Consider the following 24,282-nt stretch of genomic DNA (forward strand, 5'->3'; position numbering starts at 1 on the left):
CAGGTGCAAAAGTCACTGCAGAACTGAATGTCGAACTCGTAAACCCCGAGACAACACGAATAGAGGTCCATAATGCGAAAATTGCAGGGCGAACTGTGTTTCCAAAACCACTCGCCAGTGACACAAAGATCTTAACAAGAAAGCGTTGTGCCGAAGCCATAAAACCTGGTCTATGGATCAATGGAAGAATGTCATTTGGGTCTTGTTTCACACTGTTTCCAAGGTATGGGCAAGTCTGCGTCCCAAAAGTGTTCGGTGACAAATTTGGGTAGCGACATAGTGTGGTATTCCCTGGGCCCCATAGTCACTCTACAAGGTCGTATTACTGCATTAACTATGTGGCCATTTTGGCTGATCATGTCCATATGCCATGGCACCATGGTCGTTACCCCATGGTGACGCTTGTTCCAAACCGACGTGGCCTCGTTTCACACAGATCGCATCGCCCAGTTCTGGTTTTCAGAACACGAGAATGATTTATCTCATGTCCTATGACCACAACAGTTGCCTTGATCTCAATATTATTGACGCCTTGTTGTCTACTTCGGAGAGAATGGGTGCTGGTTGCTGCCCACCTCCATCATTGTTACGTGAACTGGCACTATTTTGCAGGAATTATTGTATGAGATTACACTAAAAACCTTACAGACCCTATATTTGTCCATTTCAAGACAATTGGAAGCTGTCTTGAAGGCCAACGGGTTTCCTACACCGTATTAGTATTTATGGTGTTCCCATATTTTTGTATAAACTCTATTTTCTTAATATTTTAATTTTTTTCATTAAAATTAAATAATTACAGAGTGTTGTAGAATGAACACCCATCTGTTAAAGAACAACAACAATAGAACGAATCAATAAAAACGAAATTTTTTTATTACTAAATAGGACATATATTTTTTCCAACTAATGGGCTGAGAAATTGTTCCCTAAAGTTTTGGCTCCGACTGCGGTAGACATCTTCCGAAGTATTACAGCAACCGCATCAAGGCCTCCAAGGGCTATGTAGAGGGCACAGCCTCATAATGCCAAATGCGTGATTATTTCTTGCTGGAGCCATAGTTCTCTATTAAAAGTAGTCGACTGTAAATCTGTTGGCGCAAATTCGGAGTATATATTTCGTCTAAATTAACTTTCTCTTCTTCTCTGGTAAAGTTTTTATGGTGTTAGCAACTCTCTATGGCCTCTCTATACATGATGAAGCTCTGTATTTGCCGAAACGTTGCGCTCAGTGAATTCTAATTCGTGGTATACATTTCGAAAAGCATGTTCCTCTGCGGCAGTTCCTTTTGTGGTGGGCTAAGCAGTTGTTAACTATTATTTCGTGGTCCCGTTGTATGCTTATCCACAACTACAAGGAATTTTATATGCCCCAGGTGTCACTAGCGGATGCCGTACATCTTGTGCCCCTCTGAAGCGTTCTTTTATTTTCCCAGTTGGCGGCCGATGTTCCTTATTAACCCTGGTGTCTCTCTCTTCTTGGACGAAGTGTTCGATCCACCTTCTTACTGGAGCAACCTTTTTTTTAATTTTTTGTTTTAAAAAAAGAATAAAAGCCGATCGCAGGCGATTCAGCTCATCTTGTAAACAAACCGACTCGCCAATTTTACTTACCCTGTCTACCTCTTTTTTTGTCCTGTCTGATGGCTGGATTCCCTAAGGAAGAGTCGATCAGTGTGGGCAACTTTCCTGCTCGCCTTATTGTCGTAAGTTCCTTCCACCAATTTGATTATTGATAAATCCAGAAAATTAAGTTTCTCGTCGCTCTCTTTCACCATGTGTTACGCTGTTGCGATGTATCAAGAAAGCATCCGACTCGTCTTCACTATGTGTCCATACTAAAAAGGTATCCACATGCGCTGGCCTCAGTGAATTTTAATTTGCGGCATTCATTTCGATAAGCAAGTTCCGCTACAGCAGTTCCTTTTGTGCTCAGCTAAGCGGGTGTGGACTTTGCTTCTTGTGGTTCCGCTGTAAGAAATTTTATATGCTCGATGTGTCGCTAATGTCGCTTTTGCTGTTCTGAAAACTTCTTTCATTTTCTTCATGGCTCTAAAGATCACTTACTGCGACAGGAAATTTCGCCATCTGTCACACAACTGCGACGATACTTCATAGACACGCAATTTGATCAGAAGCCGATTGTGAATTATTTCATAATGGTAAAACGCCGAATATGTTCCAGAATCCTACTACAATATGATGTCAGCGATGTGCAGCTATAAGTCAGCAGATTGCTTCCATTTACTTTCTTGCGTAATGATGTGACCTTCATAACTACCCATTGCATAAGTACGGATATTTCATCGTGCGAGCTGTTACATATGACTGCTGAAAACGAAACTGTTACATTAGCATAGTCCGAAAGGAACGTTATTGATGTACAACCTGGATCGGAAGAATTACCTTTATAAAGTGACTTAAGCTCGTTCGCTACACCGAGAATGTCTACTTCTACACTACTGGCCATTAAAATTGCTACACCAAGAAGAAATGCAGATGATAAACGGATATTCATTGACAAATATATTATACTAGAACTGACATGTGATTACATTTTCACGCAATTTGGGTGCATAGATGCTGAGAAATCAGTACCCAGAACAACCACCTCTGGCCGTAATAACGGCCCTGATACGCCTCGGCATTAAGTCAAACAGAGGTTGGATGGTGTGTACAGGTACAGCTGCCCATGCAGCTTCAACACGATACCACAGCTCATCACGAGTAGTGACTGGCGTATTGTGACGAACCAGTTGCTCGGCCACCATTGACCAGACGTTTCCAATTGGTGAGAGATCTGGAGAATGTGTTGGCCAGGGCAGCAGTCGAACATTTTCTGTATTCAGAAAGGCCCGTACAGGATCTGCAACATGCGGTCGTGCATTATCCCGCTGAAATGTAGAATTTCGGAGGGATCGAATGAAGGGTAGAACCACGGGTCGTAACACATCTGAAATGTAACGTCCACTGTTCAAAGTGCCGTCAATGCGAACAAGAGGTAACCAATGGCACCCAATACCATCACGCCGGGTGATACGGCAGTATGGCGATGACGAATACACGCTTCCAATGTTCGTTAACCGCGATGTCGCCAAACGCGGGTGCGACCATCATGATGCTGTAAACAGAACCTGGATTCATCCGAAAAATGACGTTTTGCCATTCGTGCACCCAGGTTCGTCGTTGAGTACACCATCGCAGTGTCCAGGGTAACCGCAGCCACGGTCTCCGAGCTGATAGTCCATGCTGCTGCAAACGTCGTCGAACTGTTCGTGCAGATGGTTGTTGTCTCGCAAACGTCCGCATCTGTTGACTCAGGGATCGAGACGTGGCTGCTCGTTACAGCCATGCGGATAAGATGCCTGTCATCTCGACTGCGAGTGATATGAGGCCGTTGGGATCCAGCGCGGCGTTCCGTAGTACCCTCCTGAACCCGCCGATTCCATATTCCGCTAACAGTCATTGGATCTCGACCAACGCGAGCAGCAATGTCACGATACGATAAACGGCAATCGTTATAGGCTACAATCCGACTTTTATCAAAGTCGGAAACGTGATGGTACGCATTTCTCCTCCTTACACGAGGCATCACAACAACGCTTCACCAGGCAACACCGGTCAACTACTGTTTGTGTATGAGAAATCGGTTGGAAACTTTCCTCATGTCAGCACGTTGTAGGCGCCTCCGGTGCCAACCTTGTGTGAATGCTCTGTAAAGCTAATCATTTGCATTTCACAGCACCTTCTTCCTGTCGGTTTAATTTCGCGTCCGTAGCACGTCATCTTCGTGGTGTAGCAATTTTAATGGCCAGTAGTGTAAGTTACTTATGTTGACAGCTGTTCTTGATTCGAATTATGGAATATTTACTGCAGCTTCTTTGTCGGAGATGGACTGTACGAGACGTCCCTGACACACTTAACTATCAGCCTTTTCTTTGCAGGCATCAAAGCACCTGTGCTGCACCCGTACCCTGACTGGGAGTCGAACCTGCTGCCCGAGGGTCGGACAGACGACGGCAAGCAGCGCGTGGTGTCGGTGTTCCGCGTGAGCGTCGACGCGTGCGACCGCCTCTGGGTCATGGACACCGGGGTCGACGACATCCTGGGCAACACCAGCCATGTCACGCCGCCCAAGGTCAGCCCGCGCTGCGCGCAGCACCGCCGGCTCGTCCGCGAACAACCGGTTTCACAGTTCGTCCGGTCGCCGCCCACACTCACTTGTTGTTGCTATTGATGAGCCGCGGACTTCCCACGACTGCCCTCAGCTACTGAATGGAGCCCATTTGGTTTGCAGCGTCAGCAATTTCTTTCTTCCCTAGCATTGCCCCACTTGGTAAGGGGTGCTCATTGCCAGTCTCCTGAAAGCCACGATTCTAGACAGACTTGTGGGTGCAGTATTTCTTGACTTCAGAAAATCATGTGACAGTGTAACACATCAACCATGTCGACATTATGATAATAAAAAAAGCACTCCGTCTTGAGGCCACAAGTGGCCCATCGGGACCATCCGACCGCCGTGTCATCCTCATGTTGAGGATGAGGATAGGAGGGGCGTGTGGTCAGCACACCGCTCTCCCGGTCGTTATGACGGTTTTCTTTGACCGGAGCCGCTACTATTCGGTCGAGTAGCTCCTCATTTGGCATCACGAGGCTGAGTGCACCACGAACAATATGGTAATAGATAAATCCAAATTTGTTACTGGACTGAGGATATATTAGTACGGAGGAGCCAGCATCTTATTTTGGATGGAGAGTCATCGGCAGATGTAGAACTAACCTCTGACATTATGCAAGTGATGGCGCTACCTATGATGAAGTATCGTAAACCGGGTATACTTTGTCCGATTTTCAGATTCAAATGTGATTATCGTGACTGTTTTTTAACTTTTGTGATATTTGTGTTGGTGAGTGTAGGGGCTCGTATGAAATGATTACATACTAATACATTTTCTAAAATGCAGAAGAAGTAATGGAAAGAAATGTAGGTGGTCAAAGTTAACATGGATTTGGGGATACATTGACCGGCCTATGCTTCCACCTTAACTGTTAGCTATTATTCAGTTTGTGGTCAATATTTCAAAAATTCAATGAAACTTTGACCACCTATAAATAATACATTGACCTAAAGTTTCTTAAGTGGTTAATTAAGCCTCATAAAAGGGAAAAGCCTAGTCCAGTATATAAACAAATTATAAATATAATGAAAAGTTTGGTATTTTATCGGTTTCAGCATCAGTAGTTGTATATAATTAAAAACAAACAGCCAGTAGCGTAAAAAGAAATTTAAGTTCTTTACCGGTTTCGGGCACTTAGTGCCCTTCTTCGGAAGGTTATACCTATCGCATTATCTATGAGTGTCAATAATACATACAGCAAAATTCCATAAACCAGAAACATGTTGCATCTAAGAGGTCTTATTGCATTAATGGATTCAGTATTGTGTTACTTATTGCTCCTGCAATTTTTTAGGACCATGGCATTTTGCCGTATGCTCTTTGTTACTGACACTCGCAAGTAATGCGATAGGTACAACCTTGCGAAAAAGAGCATTAAGTGACCGGAAACGGAAAAGAAATTAAATTTCTTTCATGCAACTGGCTGCTTGTTATTTCATTATATAATGAAAAGTACTAAGATGGAGTATCACGAACATAGCTCCAAATTTAGCTGAGCATAATACCATCAGTTTCATTCATCTTAAACGTAAATCCTCGTTTCAAAATATCTATTGCAGTCAGAATTAAGGTATGTGGTATTTTATCGAAGCAATATCTGGAACTTGTGGCCAAACAAACTCCGTTACTTTTTTCGGAGATATATGACATTATGTGTTATACCTAAATCACTGCCTAAACCGCAACAGCTTGCAGTTCGACCAATATATGACTGACGTTTGTTTTTCTTAGTTGTAGGCAGTTTAACAGTTACGAATGAGCCTTATTTTATATACTGGTGGTTAACGTATGTATTCCTTAGTTCCTCACTGTTATTGACATCAACACCGTTTAATGAATTGTTTATCTGTAATCCTGGGGTAACAATAATCAGTGGCTAAAGTATCCCCAAAACAGAGAAATATGCGTGTGACATCAGAAATCGTAATATACAAAAAACTAATCAGTAGTCTATTTTGGGAATTAATCGATTAACATACATCATTTAGTTGAAAACAGCGACCGTTTTGCAGTTAAATTATATCGGTGGATATTGCACAGCATGATTTTAAAACACTTTTTCATACACAGTTATAAATCACAACAGGTTCAACAACTATTCCGCAAGAAAACTGACGCTACATTGTGCCATTTAGCGTACATTGATGGAGCTTTACCATCAAACGGTGTGTACTAAACAATCAACGCAGAGCCACCAGAGAGCTCTAACGAGTGGTCAATGTAACCACGGTGGTCAAAGGATTTCCGTTGACCGTATGTAATATGCCTATTCAGTGCTACATATTCAATGACTTGTCTTTCATACCAGACGTTAGCAATTGTCTTTAAGTGAGTTGAATTGATAGAAAGATGAAATTTCATTAAGTTGATTATCTTGATGATGGCTTCGTTGAATTGTTTAGAAGCGATTCCTTCTACTACGGAGGAAATTAACTGATGAAATGATTTCGAAACTCGAGTAATTCTCCACATATTGAATGAAGTAAAGTATTTGAACTTTTAAACGTTTGCATTCTGCAACATTTCACATAATATGACGACACAATTAGAACAAACACAACTAATAATTCATTTGCTTTCTGTGGCCTCACAAAAGACTCTACTTCCATTTAGAACCACATCTCGTCAAGTCCGTAGACAACAGATAAGAACGGAGATGCTATACAAATCAAAGAATTTACATCTTCGTCAGAGAAAATTGCCGGTACATACACTCCTGGAAATGGAAAAAAGAACACATTGACACCGGTGTGTCAGACCCACCATACTTGCTCCGGACACTGCGAGAGGGCTGTACAAGCAATGATCACACGCACGACACAGCGGACACACCAGGAACCGCGGTGTTGGCCGTCGAATGGCGCTAGCTGCGCAGCATTTGTGCACCGCCGCCGTCAGTGTCAGCCAGTTTTCCGTGGCATACGGAGCTCCATCGCAGTCTTTAACACTGGTAGCATGCCGCGACAGCGTGGACGTGAACCGTATGTGCAGTTGACGGACTTTGAGCGAGGGCGTATAGTGGGCATGCGGGAGGCCGGGTGGACGTACCGCCGAATTGCTCAACACGTGGGGCGTGAGGTCTCCACAGTACATCGATGTTGTCGCCAGTGGTCGGCGGAAGGTGCACGTGCCCGTCGACCTGGGACCGGACCGCAGCGACGCACGGATGCACGCCAAGACCGTAGGATCCTACGCAGTGCCGTAGGGGACCGCACCGCCACTTCCCAGCAAATTAGGGACACTGTTGCTCCTGGGGTACCGGCGAGGACCATTCGCAACCGTCTCCATGAAACTGGGCTACGGTCCCGCACACCGTTAGGCCGTCTTCCGCTCACGCCCCAACATCGTGCAGCCCGCCTCCAGTGGTGTCGCGACAGGCGTGAATGGAGGGACGAATGGAGACGTGTCGTCTTCAGCGATGAGAGTCGCTTCTGCCTTGGTGCCAATGATGGTCGTATGCGTGTTTGGCGCCGTGCAGGTGAGCGCCACAATCAGGACTGCATACGACCGAGGCACACAGGGCCAACACCCGGCATCATGGTGTGGGGAGCGATCTCCTACACTGGCCGTACACCACTGGTGATCGTCGAGGGGACACTGAATAGTGCACGGTACATCCAAACCGTCATCGAACCCATCGTTCTACCATTCCTAGACCGGCAAGGGAGCTTGTTGTTCCAACAGGACAATGCACGTCCGCATGTATCCCGTGCCACCCAACGTGCTCTAGAAGGTGTAAGTCAACTACCCTGTCCAGCAAGATCTCCGGATCTGTCCCCCATTGAGCATGTTTGGGACTGGATGAAGCGTCGTCTCACGCGGTCTGCGCGTCCAGCACGAATGCTGGTCCAACTGAGGCGCCAGGTGGAAATGGCATGGCAAGCCGTTCCACAGGACTACATCCAGCATCCTTACGATCGTCTCCATGGGAGAATAGCAGCCTGCATTGCTGCGAAAGGTGGATATACACTGTACTAGTGCCGACATTGTGCATGCTCTGTTGCCTGTGTCTATGTGCCTGTGGTTCTGTCAGTGTGATCATGTGATGTATCTGACCCCAGGAGTGTGTCAATAAAGTTTCCCCTTCCTGGGACAATGAATTCACGGTGTTCTTATTTCAATTTCCAGGAGTGTATTTAGTCAAGTTAATAGAAATGAATTTATGAAATTTCGTGTAAAATGCTTCAATATTGTTTTAAATACGTGGAATATAAAGATTTAACCATTGAATAATTAATATTTATGAACATGAATTTAAATGAATTTATTTTTATGTGAATGAAGATTCTAATACCCGCTGGTACCGTAGGATTCCTGGTTATCATTGGCTTGATTACATCAAAATTACTGTCGGAATGCTGCATAAATATCCAGGCAGACTTTGATAAGATTTCAAAGTGGTGCCGAGATTGGTAAGTTGCTTTAAATGTTCAGAAATGTAAAATTGGACTCCTTATAAAATCCTAAAACGTGACGTAAATATCAGTGAGTCATAAATGAAATATTCATGCAAATAAATGCCTATAATAATTTATGAGGATATGGAATATGAACTGAATGATAACATGCACTCGATCGCTGGTAAAGTAGGTGCCAGGTTCAGGGGTAGAATACTGGGAAAATGTAGTCACTCTGTTATAGAGATTGTTTAATAAACATTTGTGCTACCCATCCTAGAATATAGCACAATTATGGGACTCATATCCAGTAGGACTAACAATAGATACTGAATGTGTACAAACAAGGGCAGCACGAATGAGTAAAGAAAGAGCGTCCCTGAAGTTGTGAATAACATGAACTGATAGACTCTTGAAGAAAGATTTAACTATCCTGCCAAAGTCTAATTTTTCAGGAACCAGCGTTAAGTGAGGGATCTACGGACATACGGCAGTCCCCTATGTATCGGTCACGTAGGGACCGCGAAGACAAAAGTGACGGATTGCATCTCGCATAGAGGCTTTTAAGCATCCTTCCTCAACTCCCTGCACGGGTGAAACCGGAAGACATCGTAATATATGGTGCAATGGTAACACTAAAAGTATCCTTCGGCATGCACTTCACAGTGACTTACGCAATACGTATGTAGATGAGAGTGTACATTTTTTTCTGTGAACAGATGTCTTGCCTTGCGCAGCAAAGTCATTTTAGTCGGAGTGGAATTGCGTCGCCCCGTCATCTGTCTGGAAACTGTATAATCAGTCGCTGTACGTTTTTGTGTCAAAAAACCCTCGAACTGGCGCAGAAGTTTCTCTTTATTAACTGATGAGTAGTTTCGGCCAGTTTAAGTCCATTTTGAAAGCCTCCACATAAGCCATACAACAACATCCGTTACATTTGAACGATGGCCACATAGCGTGTGTGTGTATGACTGACTGGAACATACTGCTTACAAAACTACCGTATAGTCCGTGTGTTGTGTTGAGTCAGAGGCGGAGTGCTCAATAGAGTGTGGAAAGCCGCTGAAAAAACCACACTTAAATTGACAGCAGTGCTAGACCAGAAGTGTCTTATCTCTATTTTACGATGGTGTTTAGAATTCCACTCTGCAGAGAGTGCGCTGAGACATATCTTCGTGGCAGATTAAAAATGTATGACAATCCGGGATGCAGCCTGGATGGAGCCTTTGCCTTTTGTGGGTGTGTGCTCCACCGACTGAGGTATCCAAGCAACACTCATGAGCCCCCCTCACAGCTCTACGTCCACCAATCCCCTATCTCCTGCCTTCCTTGTAGGGGCCGCCCACATGTTGCCAACATTGATTCAAATACGCTGCAAAAGCTTCGCTGGGAAGCCCTTACACATCTTCCAGACCCGATCTCTGCCCAAGCGGTTTCTGCATCAACGCGCAATTCGCCGAAGTGGCATGATTTAGAAAGACTTGCACTAGGCGCTCGAACTCTCTCTGACAGGGTCTCGTGGCCAATAATGTCTTACGATAATTTCATTTCTGCGTAACTACTGTAACCTATATCTACTTGTATGTGCTTACTCTAGTGAAGTCTTAACCTTGCTCTACGATTCCGCTCCTCCGTCCCTACACTTACCTCTGTTACAATTCACAGGATGTATCCTGTTAAGGTATGCATTCTTCTAGTCAAGCTTTAACATAAAACACTTTTCTACTCGATTCGTTTCAGTACTTATTCATTATTGACTTGCTGGAGCCATCTAATCTTCAGCATTCCTCTGTAACGCCAGACTGATTGAGCTCCTTAAATGCCTACGTTTCTCTTTCACATAAGGCTACAGTCCACACAAATACTATCAGAAAATGCTTTCTAATGTTTAAATTGTATGTGAGATTGACATATTTTTTTATTTTACGGAGTATGTTTCCTTGCTAGTGCTAGTCCGCAGCTTGCATGGTCTTCAGTCAGCCGGTGTCAGTTTCGTGTTTGCCTGTACATCAAACTCGTCTACTACTTTTAGCGTATTTCTTAATAAATCCCCTCAGCATCGCCTGATTTAACTCGGCTACCCTCCATTACCGCAGTTTTACTTTCGTTTTTGTATATCCAACCATCTGTCTTCATAACACTACCTAGTCTATCATTAATGGAGACTGTGTTTACGCAGTAATTGCATTTATTACAGTACAATGTCCTTCAGACATGCTTGGACCGGCGATAGGAAAGTGTTCGGATAGACCGTTCATGACAGGCAGGATATCCGTTCCGACACAGTAGCTGACGCTAATAAATATGCACAATTTGTGAATCCATTTCACTACCTATTCTCTTCATCTAAACCAAGTCCTTTTGCCGTCGTGCCCAAACTACAATGTCATCGACAAATATTTAAGTTTGAAGCGTGGTTTATAAGAATAATAAACACACAACAAATCTCTTAGATGTCTAGGGATAGACGTCCTCCTGTTTTCTAACACTTAACTCGTATAATAACTTAAATCGTGGTGATAATACGTACATAATAAGGAACCTTTTTTTTCAGCTGATGGTGTTTGATCTGAAGACAGACAAGCTGCTGCGAGAGTTCCGGTTCAAACAAGAGCTGTACAAGGACTCGTCCTTCTTCGCCAACGTCGTCGCAGACGTGGAGCCGGACCAGTGTGACAAGGCGTACGCCTACCTGCCGGACCTCGGCTCCTACGCCCTCATCGTCTACAGGTGGGTCACCAGGCTCAGCCTTCACTTGGGTGCAACATTAAAAAAGTACAGATGAAGTAACGTTCGGTTGCCGACTGGATATGCCTTTCAAGTGGTGTAACGTTTTATGATAATTAACTCAGCGAGACAAAAGTATCCTAAATAAAGGCATGTGACCGGGCCACTAATACTACTGCAGCTGCAGCTACTGCTACTTCTACCGTCTCCTACGACTGCCTCTAATAGACATAAACATCCACGCAAAAAAAAAAAAAAAAAAAAATTTCGCCTCTCTTGAGAAATACTGATGAGAATCGGCAAAGTACTACCACTTACATGAAAAGAAAAATAAATGTAAGTGGAAGTGAAAATTAGTCCTTTATGAGTATTAAATACTGGTTAAAAGACGCAGAAAAAAAAATTGAGGAATGTGGTTCAGAACGGAGGGACGCATGGAACGGTAGAAAATGAATGGGCACGTCCTCTCTACGGAATTATTAGAGTCGAAACACAAGGTCGACTTGGGAGCGATTGAGACATTTGAGAGGAACCATCCGAACATTCCCTTCAAATGGAATGCAGTTGATCGGACAAGGGTTAAAATCACACTCTTCTCAAATGTGAGTCAAAGTTTTCGTTACCTATTCAGAATTTGACTACATATCCCTTTTTTAATATTACTTATAATCCGTCTTGATTGCATAAAACATTTATTCACATGACCGGTTTCGGTTCTTCTAGAACCATCTTCAGATCTGCAACTTCGGTTACAGGAGTAACCAGTCCACACACAGCAACCTTCACACGCTGCGTCACATATGTAATGTGAGGCAGCATGTGAAGGTTGCTGTGTGTGGACGAGTTACTCCTGTAACCGAAATTGCAGATCTGAAGATGGTTCTAGAGGGACCGAAACCGGTCTTATCCCATCAGACATTATATCTGTTTTTGAAAAATATATCCCTTTATTTAGTGCTTCTATCTTGTCTTCTTGATTTTGATTACGGCAGTCTATAGAGACAAGTATTTTGTAGCTGTCGTGGATAAATAATGTGCGGTGAAGACATTTCATTCAATGAATAGACGTATATAAGGCACCTTTCATAATATGCAACAGAATTCTTTAAGAGTATTACGTGGGCGAGCTAAAAAGTAGTACCTCCGAATTCTTTAAGTGAAAACTTTTAAAACTTTCCAAATAAAACAAATGTTACTAACAATCTGTATCTTTGTTCTTCATTTCTATCTGTTCACACTGTCCCGCCACATTAATGTGAGACGTGCTAGGAGAGGTTGTGGAAGGCAACGAAAGGAATCTGGAGTCAGGCCGACTCCAATACCGCGGCCAGCTACGCTAGCTTTTTCGGCTGAGCATTCGTGGCGCCAGTAGCCCGATCGAGATGGTCTCGCAGTTTCTCGATTGGCTTTACATCCGAGGAGTTTGACAGCCATGGGAGTACGGTAAACGTATCCTGGTGCTCTGCAAGCTGTGTGACACTTTGTATGGTCCTGCTAGTGATGCCAGTGTGCCGAGGGGAAAAAACTGCATGTAGGGACGCATGTGGTCCCCAAAGACAGATCCATACTTGTTCAGATCCATTGGGTCCTCCAGAATGACGAGATCACCCAGGGAACGCCAGGGAAACATTCCCCAGACAATAACACTCCCTCATAGCGCGGAAATTGTTGTATTGTGTTTGCTTTCAGACGCTACATGCCGTACATGCCAAAGGCCATCTACCCGATGCAGCATGAAACGTGATTCATCCGAAAAGGCCACCTGTCACCATTCAGTGGATGTCCAGTTGCGCTACTGGCGAGCAAATTCCAGCCATTGTCGCTGATGAACAGCGGTCAGCATGGGTACAAGGACCAGGCTTTTGCTACAGAGGCCCTTACGAAGCAGCATTCGCTGAACAGTCGTTTAGGAGACACTGTCGGTATCCCCTTGGTTCATCTGCACGGTCAGTCGCTCAACAGTTGCACATCTATTCGCACGTACACATCTATGCAGCAGTCGTTCACCCCTATGATCTGTGGCGCATGGTGCGCCGCGGTTGCCTCGGCGTCTGTTTTGAATAGCACCATCTTGCCTTGTACGGTGGTACGGTGTACTTGAACCACGGCGGCACGCCAACCGTTTACAAATTTAGCTGTTGCAGAAATGCTTCCGCCCTTCACCCGAAAGGCAATGTATGCCCTTTTCGACTTCAAATGAGTCGACCAGTTTCCGCGTTACGATAACGATTGCACTCTTTTCTGTGTCCCCCCACCCCCTTCAAAAAAATGGTTCAAATGGCTCTGAGCACTATGGGACTTAACTTCTAAGGTCATCAGTGCCCTAGAACTTAGAACTACTTAAACATAACTAACCTAAGGACATCACACACATCCATGCCCGAGGCAGGATTCGAGCCTGCGACCGTAGCGGCCGCGCGGCCACCCCCTTCCCTGAGACACTTTAAATACTGTCCACTATTAGTGCCGCCACTTGCTGTCTGTCACTTGTTACTGCATGATGACGTCGAATATACGCGGTGTTCAAATTAATGTGACTGGGCCTTGTATTCGTCAACATCGTCACCCTTGCGACGAACACATTTCTCCCAACGAGAAACCAATTTGTTTATACCGTCACGCATGAATGTATGACGTTGTTGAGGGACCCACTGTGATATCAGCGTTAGATACACACTTGTTAGAGGTTGAGATCGACCGCGATCCGTAATATACACTCCTGGAAATGGAAAAAAGAACACATTGACACCGGTGTGTCAGACCCACCATACTTGCTCCGGACACTGCGAGAGGGCTGTACAAGCAATGATCACACGCGCGGCACAGCGGACACACCAGGAACCGCGGTGTTGGCCGTCGAATGGCGCTAGCTGCGCAGCATTTGTGCACCGCCGCCGTCAGTGTCAGCCAGTTTGCCGTGGCATACGGAGCTCCATCGCAGTCTTTAACACTGGTAGCATGCCGCGACAGCGTGGACGTGAACCGTATGTGCAGTTGACGGACTTTGAGTGAGGGCGTATAGTGGGCATGCGGGAGGCCGGGTGGACGTACCGCCGAATTGCTCAACACGTGGGGCGTGAGGCCTCCACAGTACATCGATGTTGTCGCCAGTGGTCGGCGGAAGGTGCACGTGCCCGTCGACCTGGGACCAGACCGCAGCGACGCACGGATGCACGCCAAGACCGAGGGTTTCCTACGCAGTGCCGTAGGGGACCGCACCGCCACTTCCCAGCAAATTAGGGACACTGTTGCTCCTGGGGTATCGGCGAGGACCATTCGCAACCGTCTCCATGAAGCTGGGCTACGGTCCCGCGCACCGTTAGGCCGTCTTCCGCTCACGCCCCAACATCGTGCAGCCCGCCTCCAGTGGTGTCGCGACAGGCGTGAATGGAGGGACGAATGGAGACGTGTCGTCTTCAGCGATGAGAGTCGCTTCTGCCTTGGTGCCAATGATGGTCGTATGCGTGTTTGGCGCCGTGCAGGTGAGCGCCACAATCAGGACTGCATACGACCGAGGCACACAGGGCCAACACCCGGCATCATGGTGTGGGGAGCGATCTCCTACACTGGCTGTACACCACTGGTGATCGTCGAGGGGACACTGAATAGTGCACGGTACATCCAAACCGTCATCGAACCCATCGTTCTACCATTCCTAGACCGGCAAGGGAGCTTGTTGTTCCAACAGGACAATGCACGTCCGCATGTATCCCGTGCCACCCAACGTGCTCTAGAAGGTGTAAGTCAACTACCCTGTCCAGCAAGATCTCCGGATCTGTCCCCCATTGAGCATGTTTGGGACTGGATGAAGCGTCGTCTCACGCGGTCTGCACGTCCGGCACGAACGCTGGTCCAACTGAGGCGCCAGGTGGAAATGGCGTGGCAAGCCGTTCCACAGGACTACATCCAGCATCTCGACGATCGTCTCCATGGGAGAATAGCAGCCTGCATTGCTGCGAAAGGTGGATATGCACTGTACTAGTGCCGACATTGTGCATGCTCTGTTGCCTGTGTCTATGTGCCTGTGGTTCTGTCAGTGTGATCATGTGATGTATCTGACCCCAGGAATGTGTCAATAAAGTTTCCCCTTCCTAGGACAATGAATTCACGGTGTTCTTATTTCAATTTCCAGGAGTGTATATCGCTGGACCCGCGAGTCGCGACTAGCGCCGCTCCGCGGCTTGTGACAAGTATCTAGCGAGCTCTCGTTCACTCTAGCTTGGGACTTCAACTAGGAATATAGGATAGCCTTCAGCTGATACGAAGCAACCTCTAACAAGGCGCTTAGTCAAGTATGGCATAAGTAATGCCTCTCTAGTTATGTTTGTAATTATATGTATGCAGCATATGAAGAAGCCTGTAACACAGGTTAAGTACAATATATATTATTTTTTACAAACGACTACTAATTATCTCAGACTGTGCAGCCAGCTCCTTACCGAATTCACGGCCATACCTGCAATACATATTTCTACTTAGCATTGTCCACCTGTCATAATAACAACTGACAACGAGAATCATAACACCCGCGACCTCACATCTTCTTGCGCCGCTCCATCACTACCAAGGTGAAGTCTTCGAAGTTGTTTGATGTGTTGGAAACAGATAAAAACGGATGTTGTCAAGTCGGGACTGTATGGAAGACGATCGGCGACGGTTAACCCGAGGCGACGGATTGTTGCAGGCGTTCCAGGGCTCGTGTGTGGTCTGGCATTGTCGTGCTGAAGAAGAGGGTACCCCATGTGTGGACGAACTCTTCAAATTCGAAACACGATCACAGTACGCTGTTTGTCACGCAGTGAGGTAGTTACACGCTACAATTCGGAACCCTTGTAAGGTCGGCATTATGGGTGCCAAAACGTGGTAAACTGAATTAGAATAATAAGAGATCGGTCCACATTGAGTGTAAAAAATATAATAAATGAATTCCATTGATTGAGGGACTGATACGTAAATAAGGTCAAAAATGTAGCGAATTAAATTCAAAAGTGGCAAATACTTCAAAATACCTCCGTTTATTATTATTAATCACAGATAAACAGTAGAAGTAATATTTCATGGCTATTTTGACTGAGCACAGACACGAACTTAGTAACTGGGAAAGCATGAAGAGTGAATAACGTCTTTTCATCACTTGCAGGCTTAGGCAACCGATATGATGCCGGTACGATGTGGTGATCACCTCTGGTCGTGGTTGCAGCTGTGAATGTTATTGTTCTCATGTATGACATCTTCTGTCTATGTTGATTTCCTTCCGGAGGCGGTGACAGTATGAAATTTGGTGACTGACATCAGGCAAGGAAAATGTAGTCGAGCGCATAAAAATTCAAGCATCGGATTGCTTGTCCACGTAACGTGGGATTGGAAATGAGTATATCACAAGGTGACGATATACGACGGAATGAATGCATGCATCTGACTCAAAGGCCGAAAATAGGTTTACACGCTTCTAGAACGCAAAAATAAAATATTTCATGTGAAACTGCTTCCCGGGCTCATCAGCGTCCACAGAAAAATCACTTCTTCTCCGGCTCTTCTGTGTCCTCCTCTCACTCATCGATGGATCGCTATCTTCCCGCACTGACTGTCCAATCTCTCGATTACTGTCTGACCTCTCCTCTATCTCTGATCTTCTCTGTTCCTGTCTGCCTCCGTGCTAGAGTGTGCTTCATTTTCCATAGTATCGCCCTAGTCACTGCGAGCGCAATTTACATTCTGACCCAGTGAACGGTCAAGATTACATCCTGACGCCTCCCAGTCTTTATATAGGGTGATTGAATTTCCGATCTTGTGAGTCGAAAGCTCCCTGGCGGCGACTGGCGGATAACATGCGAACTGCCGCCTTGTTCTCACGCAGGCTCCTTGTTATGTCACTTCCGTGACTTGGGTGAAGTCTCCCCAGAGGATTCCAGCTCGGACTTTCTCGTGGACACATCTAAGAATTACTTCAAGTGTTTGCATTCAGCTATCACGAAGGCAGCAACCCAACAACAAATTTACTTGTTTTTAAGTAGAATGCTTCACTCACTTTGTAAGTAGAAAGCTTTACTCAACTTCACAGCGTCCATCTGTTGTCAGTCAGCGTTAAAAGCAGGAAAACGCTTTGAGAGCAAAGCAAACGCTTTAGTTAAAGTGTACCTGTCTGGCTTTCGGCAAAATGTCACGTACAGATGCAGCCCAAGTGGGCCACCTTCTCCTGAGCTCATTGTGGAGAGGCACACTATGTGATCAAAAATATCGGGACACCTGGCTGAAAATGACTTACAAGTTCGTGGCGCCCCCCATTGGCAATGCTGGAGTTCAATATGGTATTGGCCCACCTTAGCCTTACTGACAGCTTCCACTCTCGCAGGCATATGTTGGAAGGTTTCTTGGGGAATGGCAGTCCGTTCTTCACGGAGTGCTCCACTGGCGAGAGGTATGGATCTCGGTCAGTGAGTAACGGCACGAAGTCGGCTTTCCAAAACATTCCAATGAGATTCAGGTCAGGACTCTGTGCAGGCCAATCCATTACAGATATGTTGGTGTCGTGTAACCACTCCGCCAGAGGCCGTGCATTACGAACAGGTGCTAGATCGTGTTGAAAGATGCAATCGCCATTCCCGAATTGCTCTTCAACAATGGGAAGCAAGAAGATGCTTAAAACATCAATGTGTGCTATGATAGTGCCACGCAAAACATCGCGATCACACGATAACCCCACCGTCTCCGAATTTTACTGTTGTCAATACAAGCGCTGGCAGATGAAGTCGGCCTTACGCTTTTGTGCTGTGCATGTCCCTTCACGTTTCCACTTCACCATCACTTTGGAAATAGTGGACCTAGGGATGTTTAGGAGTGTCGAAAACTCGCGTACAAACGTGTGACACAAGTGACACCCAATCACCTGACCACGTTCAAAGTCTGTGAGTTCCACAGAGCGCCCCATTCTGCTCTCTCGTGATGTCTAATGGCTACTGAGGTCGCTGTTATGGAGTACCTGGAAGTAGGTGGCAACACAATACACCTAATACGAAAACTTTATGTTGTTGGGGGTGTCCGAATACTTTTGATCACATAGTGTATTACAATGTTATTGTTGTGATCTTTAGTCTGAAGACTGGTCTGATGCAACTCTCCACGGTAGTCTATCCTGCGCAAGCCTCTTTATTTCTGCATTTACTTGAACCTGCGGACTGTATTCGAACCTTGCACGCCCTCTCAATTCCTACCTCCTACCAAGCCATCTCGCACAGTCCGGGATTTCAGAGAATCGTTGATATACACTATATCACAGGGACAAATGGTGATAGCAAGTGCAGCATACTCGTGTCTAAAGAACGAAACTTCAACGACTGCTGTGAGTGATTGCTTCTGCGAGCCATTTGTACTAAATAGGAAGTATAGTGTATTCAATAGAGAATTTAAAGGCATCTGAGCATTTACTGTCTTAAGGGGGACATTAAAGGTAGGCTAACTACAACTGTGACAGCGACGTCGCAAGACAAGCAATGGCAGAGGCGAAGCACGTGGGATTGGTTAAGCTCTGGCCAAAGGGGATGCGGAACTGATTACGAACCAATCACTAACTCATTTGACATGACATGAAGAGCCATGGCCAATAAATTAGTGTTACTGTGAGGACACCACAGCCATACCGCGTGTAGTGTCTGTTCAGCTGTGTGAGCAGTTGCTTGAGAACATTCGCTGACCGCACAGATCGGTACAGAGAAATCTGTGACCTTTGAGAAGCTGTTTCGACACCGAGCGTGACGCTTAGAAAATTTCCACTTGACGGAGCGACTGCCAAGCGATGACCACAGCAGCAGACGTAATCCGTAAACACACAGCCTGTTGCCAGGCTTGCCTGGCAGTCTGCGGTCATCCTGGTCTGCATATCGTGAATGACGTTTCGTCTGCAACGCCGACTGGATTCTACAGAGGTATTATTCTGGGGTTGAGAGAATATCTGATGTTATTTCAGTGATCACAAAATCGAGTGAGATTTACAGCTGACTTGGCAATTGGAGGCCACTTATCAGTTTTGATGTTGCACTCCTTCTGGTCTGGATGCCTGCTCTGATTCGGTTAGGAAATGTGCCATAAATCTGTTGTATTTTCTCCTGGGAGAAGCTGTCCCACAACCGTCGTTACAGGGTATGCTGCATAGTGGTACAGAGACGGAGTTGACGTTTAAGCAGGCCCCACACATGTTCTATCAGACACAGGTTTTGGGATCTTACTGTTCACAGGAGTACTTCAACATCATGTAGACAATTGATAGAGACAGGTGCCAACTGTGGACGAGCATTGTCCTGTTGAAATATGGCACCTTGATAGTGTCACATGAGAGCTAACACACAAGGACTTGACGTACTGTTGTGGCGTCACGTTTTCTTCAGTCCCCACCTCAGGAAAAGCAGTCCGTCAACAAAGGAGGTAGCTTGCAAAACACTCATTCGACGGATTCTCGAATGTTGTTCGTCATAAGGGATCCCCACCAGTTAGGATTGCTGCACGGAATAAAGAAGATCCGAAGAAGAGCTGCCCGTTTCGTTATAGGTTTATTCAGTAAGCACGAAAGCTTTCCTGTGCAGGTTAACCAACTCCTGTGGCAGATGTTGCAAGAGAGGTGTTCTGTACCACGGCATAGTCTATTGCTAAAAATTGCAAGAGGCTACGTTCCTCCTACGTCTATCTCGGTAAAAGAACTTGAACATAAAATTAGAGAAGCTTACCAGCAACCATTCTTCGCACGCGCCATTCGTGAGTGGAGCAGGGAATGGCCGGGGGGGGGGGGGGGGGCGGAGGGGGGAATTACAGTGGAACACAATCACTCTCTGCCACACAGCCCAAGGTGGCTTGCGGAGTATAGCTGTAGATGTAAAAATGGTCACGAGAAAATGAGAGGATTTTAATGTTACAAGGAGCTTTATCGACAATCATTCTTCCCACGCTATATTCGTGAGTTGAACTGGGAATGGGCCAAATGGTAGAGCATCATAACGCTAATGTTCTTTTAAGTATTTTTAACGAGCGCATACGTTTTGGCCAGTATGTCACTGTTATTTTTTCTATGCTCCTTTTCGTCAGCTCCTTCAAGATTTCCGACAAAGGATTGGTGATACTGTATTTCTTTCAGATATTTTTTGTTTAACGATGTTACAAATCAGCTTCATTGGATTTCGGTCACCATGGTGATCATAGAACAGAAAATTTCTTTTAAAGCCTGTCCACGGTGTACACATAAACCCATTTTAGTCATGTCAAACTAGATTACAGATTTGAGTTTCTAGGACATAACGCAAAATAAGTGCCTTTCTGCAGTGTTACACGCAACGCTCGAAGAAACTCCCTGTAACCTATCGTAGCTCCACCTGAGTTCAAAAGCAAAATGTACAAACAGAAACCAGCACCAGGGTGGAAGTCCCGTTGACAACAAGGTCATTATACACTGATGAGCCAGAACATGATGACCATTGCCACCGCGACATTAGATGCCTCCTGGTGGCGTTGCGAGCACGTGACTCGCTATGAAATGTATGTAAGCACTGCAGACACGGACAGGTCACCCTAGTGAAGCTATGGGCTGCAAATGGGAAAATCTATTGACATAAACGACTTTGAAAAATGGCAGCTTATTATTACGCAGAATCTGTGAACGAGTATCTCGAGAACGGCGAAGCTGGTCGAATGTTCACGTGCTACTGTCGTGAGCATCTACGGAAAGAGGCAGAAGGACAGTGAAACCAACACTAGGTGCTAAATGGTTGAACGTCCACGATTCTTCACAGAACGTGGATTTCGCAGGGTTGTCTGCTCTGTAAAATAGGGTAGATGGTTGTCTTTGGCATTTCTGCAGAAAGAGCACAATGCTGGCGCATGTACAAGTGTTTAGGAGAACACACCGTTCATGGTAAATTGTTGAACATGGAGCTCCGCAGCAGACCACCCTTGACCTCTACACATGTTGACCCAACGACGTCGTCAATTACAATCGCAGTGGGCATGGAACCATGGGGATTCGACCGTCGCTCAATGGAAACACGTCGGCTCTTCGGGTGAATCACATTTTTGCTACACTAGGTCGCTGATCGTCTCCGCAAACGCTGTCATCAAGGTGACCAGCGGCTCGAAACGTGCAGCGCGCCACCGACGCAGGCAAGTGGTAGCAGTATTATGCTATGCGAGATATTCTCCCGCACTTTCATGGGACCTCTTGTAGTAATCGAAGACACGCAGACAGCTGTGAAACACCTGCATCCCTTCATAGTTGCTGCCTTCCCCTACGGCGATGTCATCTTTCAGCAGTATATGTTTCGGAATCAGAGACGTGCTAACTGAGCTACGGATTTGATATAATTAAATTTTCCTCGAGACAGTTGAGTCTCATCTTTATCTACGGTAATAATGGAATTTGAAGAAATGAATTAAAAGGGGTACTATTCCAATATCGGAGAGCCTTGGCAGTAGCGACGATCTGAGATGAGGAAAATAAGCTGAAGATTTGAACTGAAGTTCGTGTTAGGGACGGCATTTGACTGAGGTAGTCCGTGCAGCGATGATGCTGTGGTGGTGTAATGGCTAGCGTACCTGCCTACTAAGAAATGAGACCTGGTTTCAAGTCTCGGCTCCACTACAAACTTTAAATCGTTTCTTCAGCTTCCATCAGTATAATGATACAGTGGTTTGAGGAGCATTATAGCGAACTTACGTTCGTGTCTCAGCGACCAAACTCGCCCGGTGTAAACCCTGTGGAGTCCATCTGAGTCGCTATCGGGCGCCATCACCGCTTACGCAAATCGGCCGCCCGTTATTTACACGAATTACATGACGTGTCTGTAGACATCTAATGCCACATACCTCCACAAACATACCACCAAACTGTCGGATCCCTGATACACAGAATGATGTTTCGTTCCAAAGACGGACAAACAAGCTATTAAGCAGGAGGTCGTAATGTTTTGGCTCATCAGTGTAGATGGAGTAAAAACTCGAATTGAAATGAATGGAGAAGGAAAGCGACTTGGGCACTGTAAAGTTAGTCTGCATACCCTTGCATTTAATATAGAAACGTGGTGTGTTTATTAGCACGCTACGCGAAGCTATCCTCATGTTCCTAATTGGTTTCTAGAAACAATTGTGGGGTACTAAGTAAGATTTGCGCTAGCAAAAAAGAGGAAAATCAACAAAAAACATAGACCGATTCAGGAAATGAAGGATTCGTCCGTGCGGAGATAATGATGAAGAAGGAAACTTTTTTTCATAATTTTATCGTTTCAAAACACTAACGTCAACATATTGAGATGATTAGACGTGGCGGATACAACTTTTAGCACTCAGGAAGGGCAGTGTACTGAAAAACTCGACTTAAGCTAGATAAAGATATTTGCATTAAATTACATGTTGGTTTCTGTACTGACGCTGCATAGTTCTGTTTTACGGCAATGCAACAACACACTGCGAAGAAGAAAAAAAATAGTACTTCGCTGAGGAGAACTATAGAATTCTTGACAGGAACAAGAAGTGGGCTTAGAGAGAGAACACAACAGTAGGTTTTCTTGCAACGATTTAATATTCATATCGTCAGAGTAAATTTTGTTTGCTGATGCTGTTAAATAAATCTATAGGTAAACAGCGTAGTTTGTATTCACATCTGCCACTGTTGCTATGGCAATGCTCTAAGAAAGAAACCCGGCATTTTGAGTACTCTGCCATTTTTCTTGTGAACCGAATTCAAGTGAGTTTCACGGTGTATTTTACCATAGTAGAGTGTTTTATTGATTAATTAAACAGAAACGTAGACAAATTTTCACAGTTTAACGAGTAGTCGACAGCGAAATACTTTGAGATGCAGAAAGATGGGCAATGAAATCAGCCGAGACCTTTCCAAACTTATCATTTAAGATAATCACGAATAATCTAAATCTGGATGGTCGGACAGGAATTTGAACATCGTTCTTACTGAATTCAAGACGTTTGACGCCGTCCCTGGCAAGCGGCTTCTGATCAAATAGTGTGACCATACAGAATCGTCTCAGTTGTGCAACTGGAATCGTGATTTTCTGTCAGAAAAGGCATGGTTGCTAGTATTTTACGGGAAGTTATCCAGGTGAAAGTCTCGCCGTGTGCGGGTGGGCGTTATCTTGCTAAAATGTAAGCTCAGGATAACTTGCCTCGAAGGGCAACAAAACGAGGCGTAGAATGTCGATGACATAACGCTGTACTGTAGGAGCACCGCGGATGACAGCGGAAGGGTTCTGGGGCGCCTCCGGACACGATTTCGCTGGTCATTAGGGCTTATTTCGAAGCGGGAATCATCACTGAGTGCATTTATACTCCATTCAGTTCAGGCCGAAGATGTGTCTGGAAATGTCCCGAACAGCAGTGAGATACGAACTCGACTGTTCCCCGCCATACGGCTTGACAACCAGTAGTGATGATCAGGGATATCGTTTCATTTCATAGCAGGACCACTTTGGTTGTCATCCGCGGCAACCTTACAGCACAGCGGTACGTCATCGAAACTCTACACTCCACTTTGTTGCCCTTCATGGTATGCAATCTTGGGCTTGTATTTCAGCAAGATAGCGTCCGTCCGCACACGGTGAGAGTTTCTAGTGTTTTTCCCTGTGCTTGCCAACCCTAAGCTAGCCTTGCAGGCACGATCTCTCCCCAATTGAGAACGTTTGGAGCATTATGCTCAGCACCCCGAAACCAGCTCGGGATTTAGACTCTCTAATGTGTCAACTGGACAGTCACTGTCAGTTAGTGCCAAGCTGAGTCACTGCTTGCATAAGGGTTAGAGGTGAACCAACGCGCTATTGACTTACGCATTTTATGGACCTCTTTCTCTTGCATAAGTCATCCAATTTTTTTGAAACTGTAAGCGTTTGTTTTTCTGTACATGTACATCACATTTACCGATTTCCGTCCCCTTTGGACAATTCCTTCTTGGTGTGTCATATATATATATATATATATATATATATATATATATA

General features: G+C 45.4%; 1 protein-coding gene across 1 annotated transcript in view; it reads left to right on the plus strand.

Moving 5' to 3' along the window:
• Positions 1-24,282, plus strand: part of LOC124545135 (protein yellow-like) — a 73,407-nt gene that overhangs the window by 41,171 nt on the left and 7,954 nt on the right. Inside the window, exons 3-4 of the mRNA XM_047123960.1 lie at positions 3,945-4,138; positions 11,130-11,305. Coding sequence (XP_046979916.1) covers positions 3,945-4,138; positions 11,130-11,305 — 370 coding nt within the window. The remainder of the gene's footprint in view (positions 1-3,944; positions 4,139-11,129; positions 11,306-24,282) is intronic.

The sequence above is a fragment of the Schistocerca americana genome, chromosome 8, assembly GCF_021461395.2.
Source record: "Schistocerca americana isolate TAMUIC-IGC-003095 chromosome 8, iqSchAmer2.1, whole genome shotgun sequence".
NCBI lineage: Eukaryota > Metazoa > Arthropoda > Insecta > Orthoptera > Acrididae > Schistocerca > Schistocerca americana.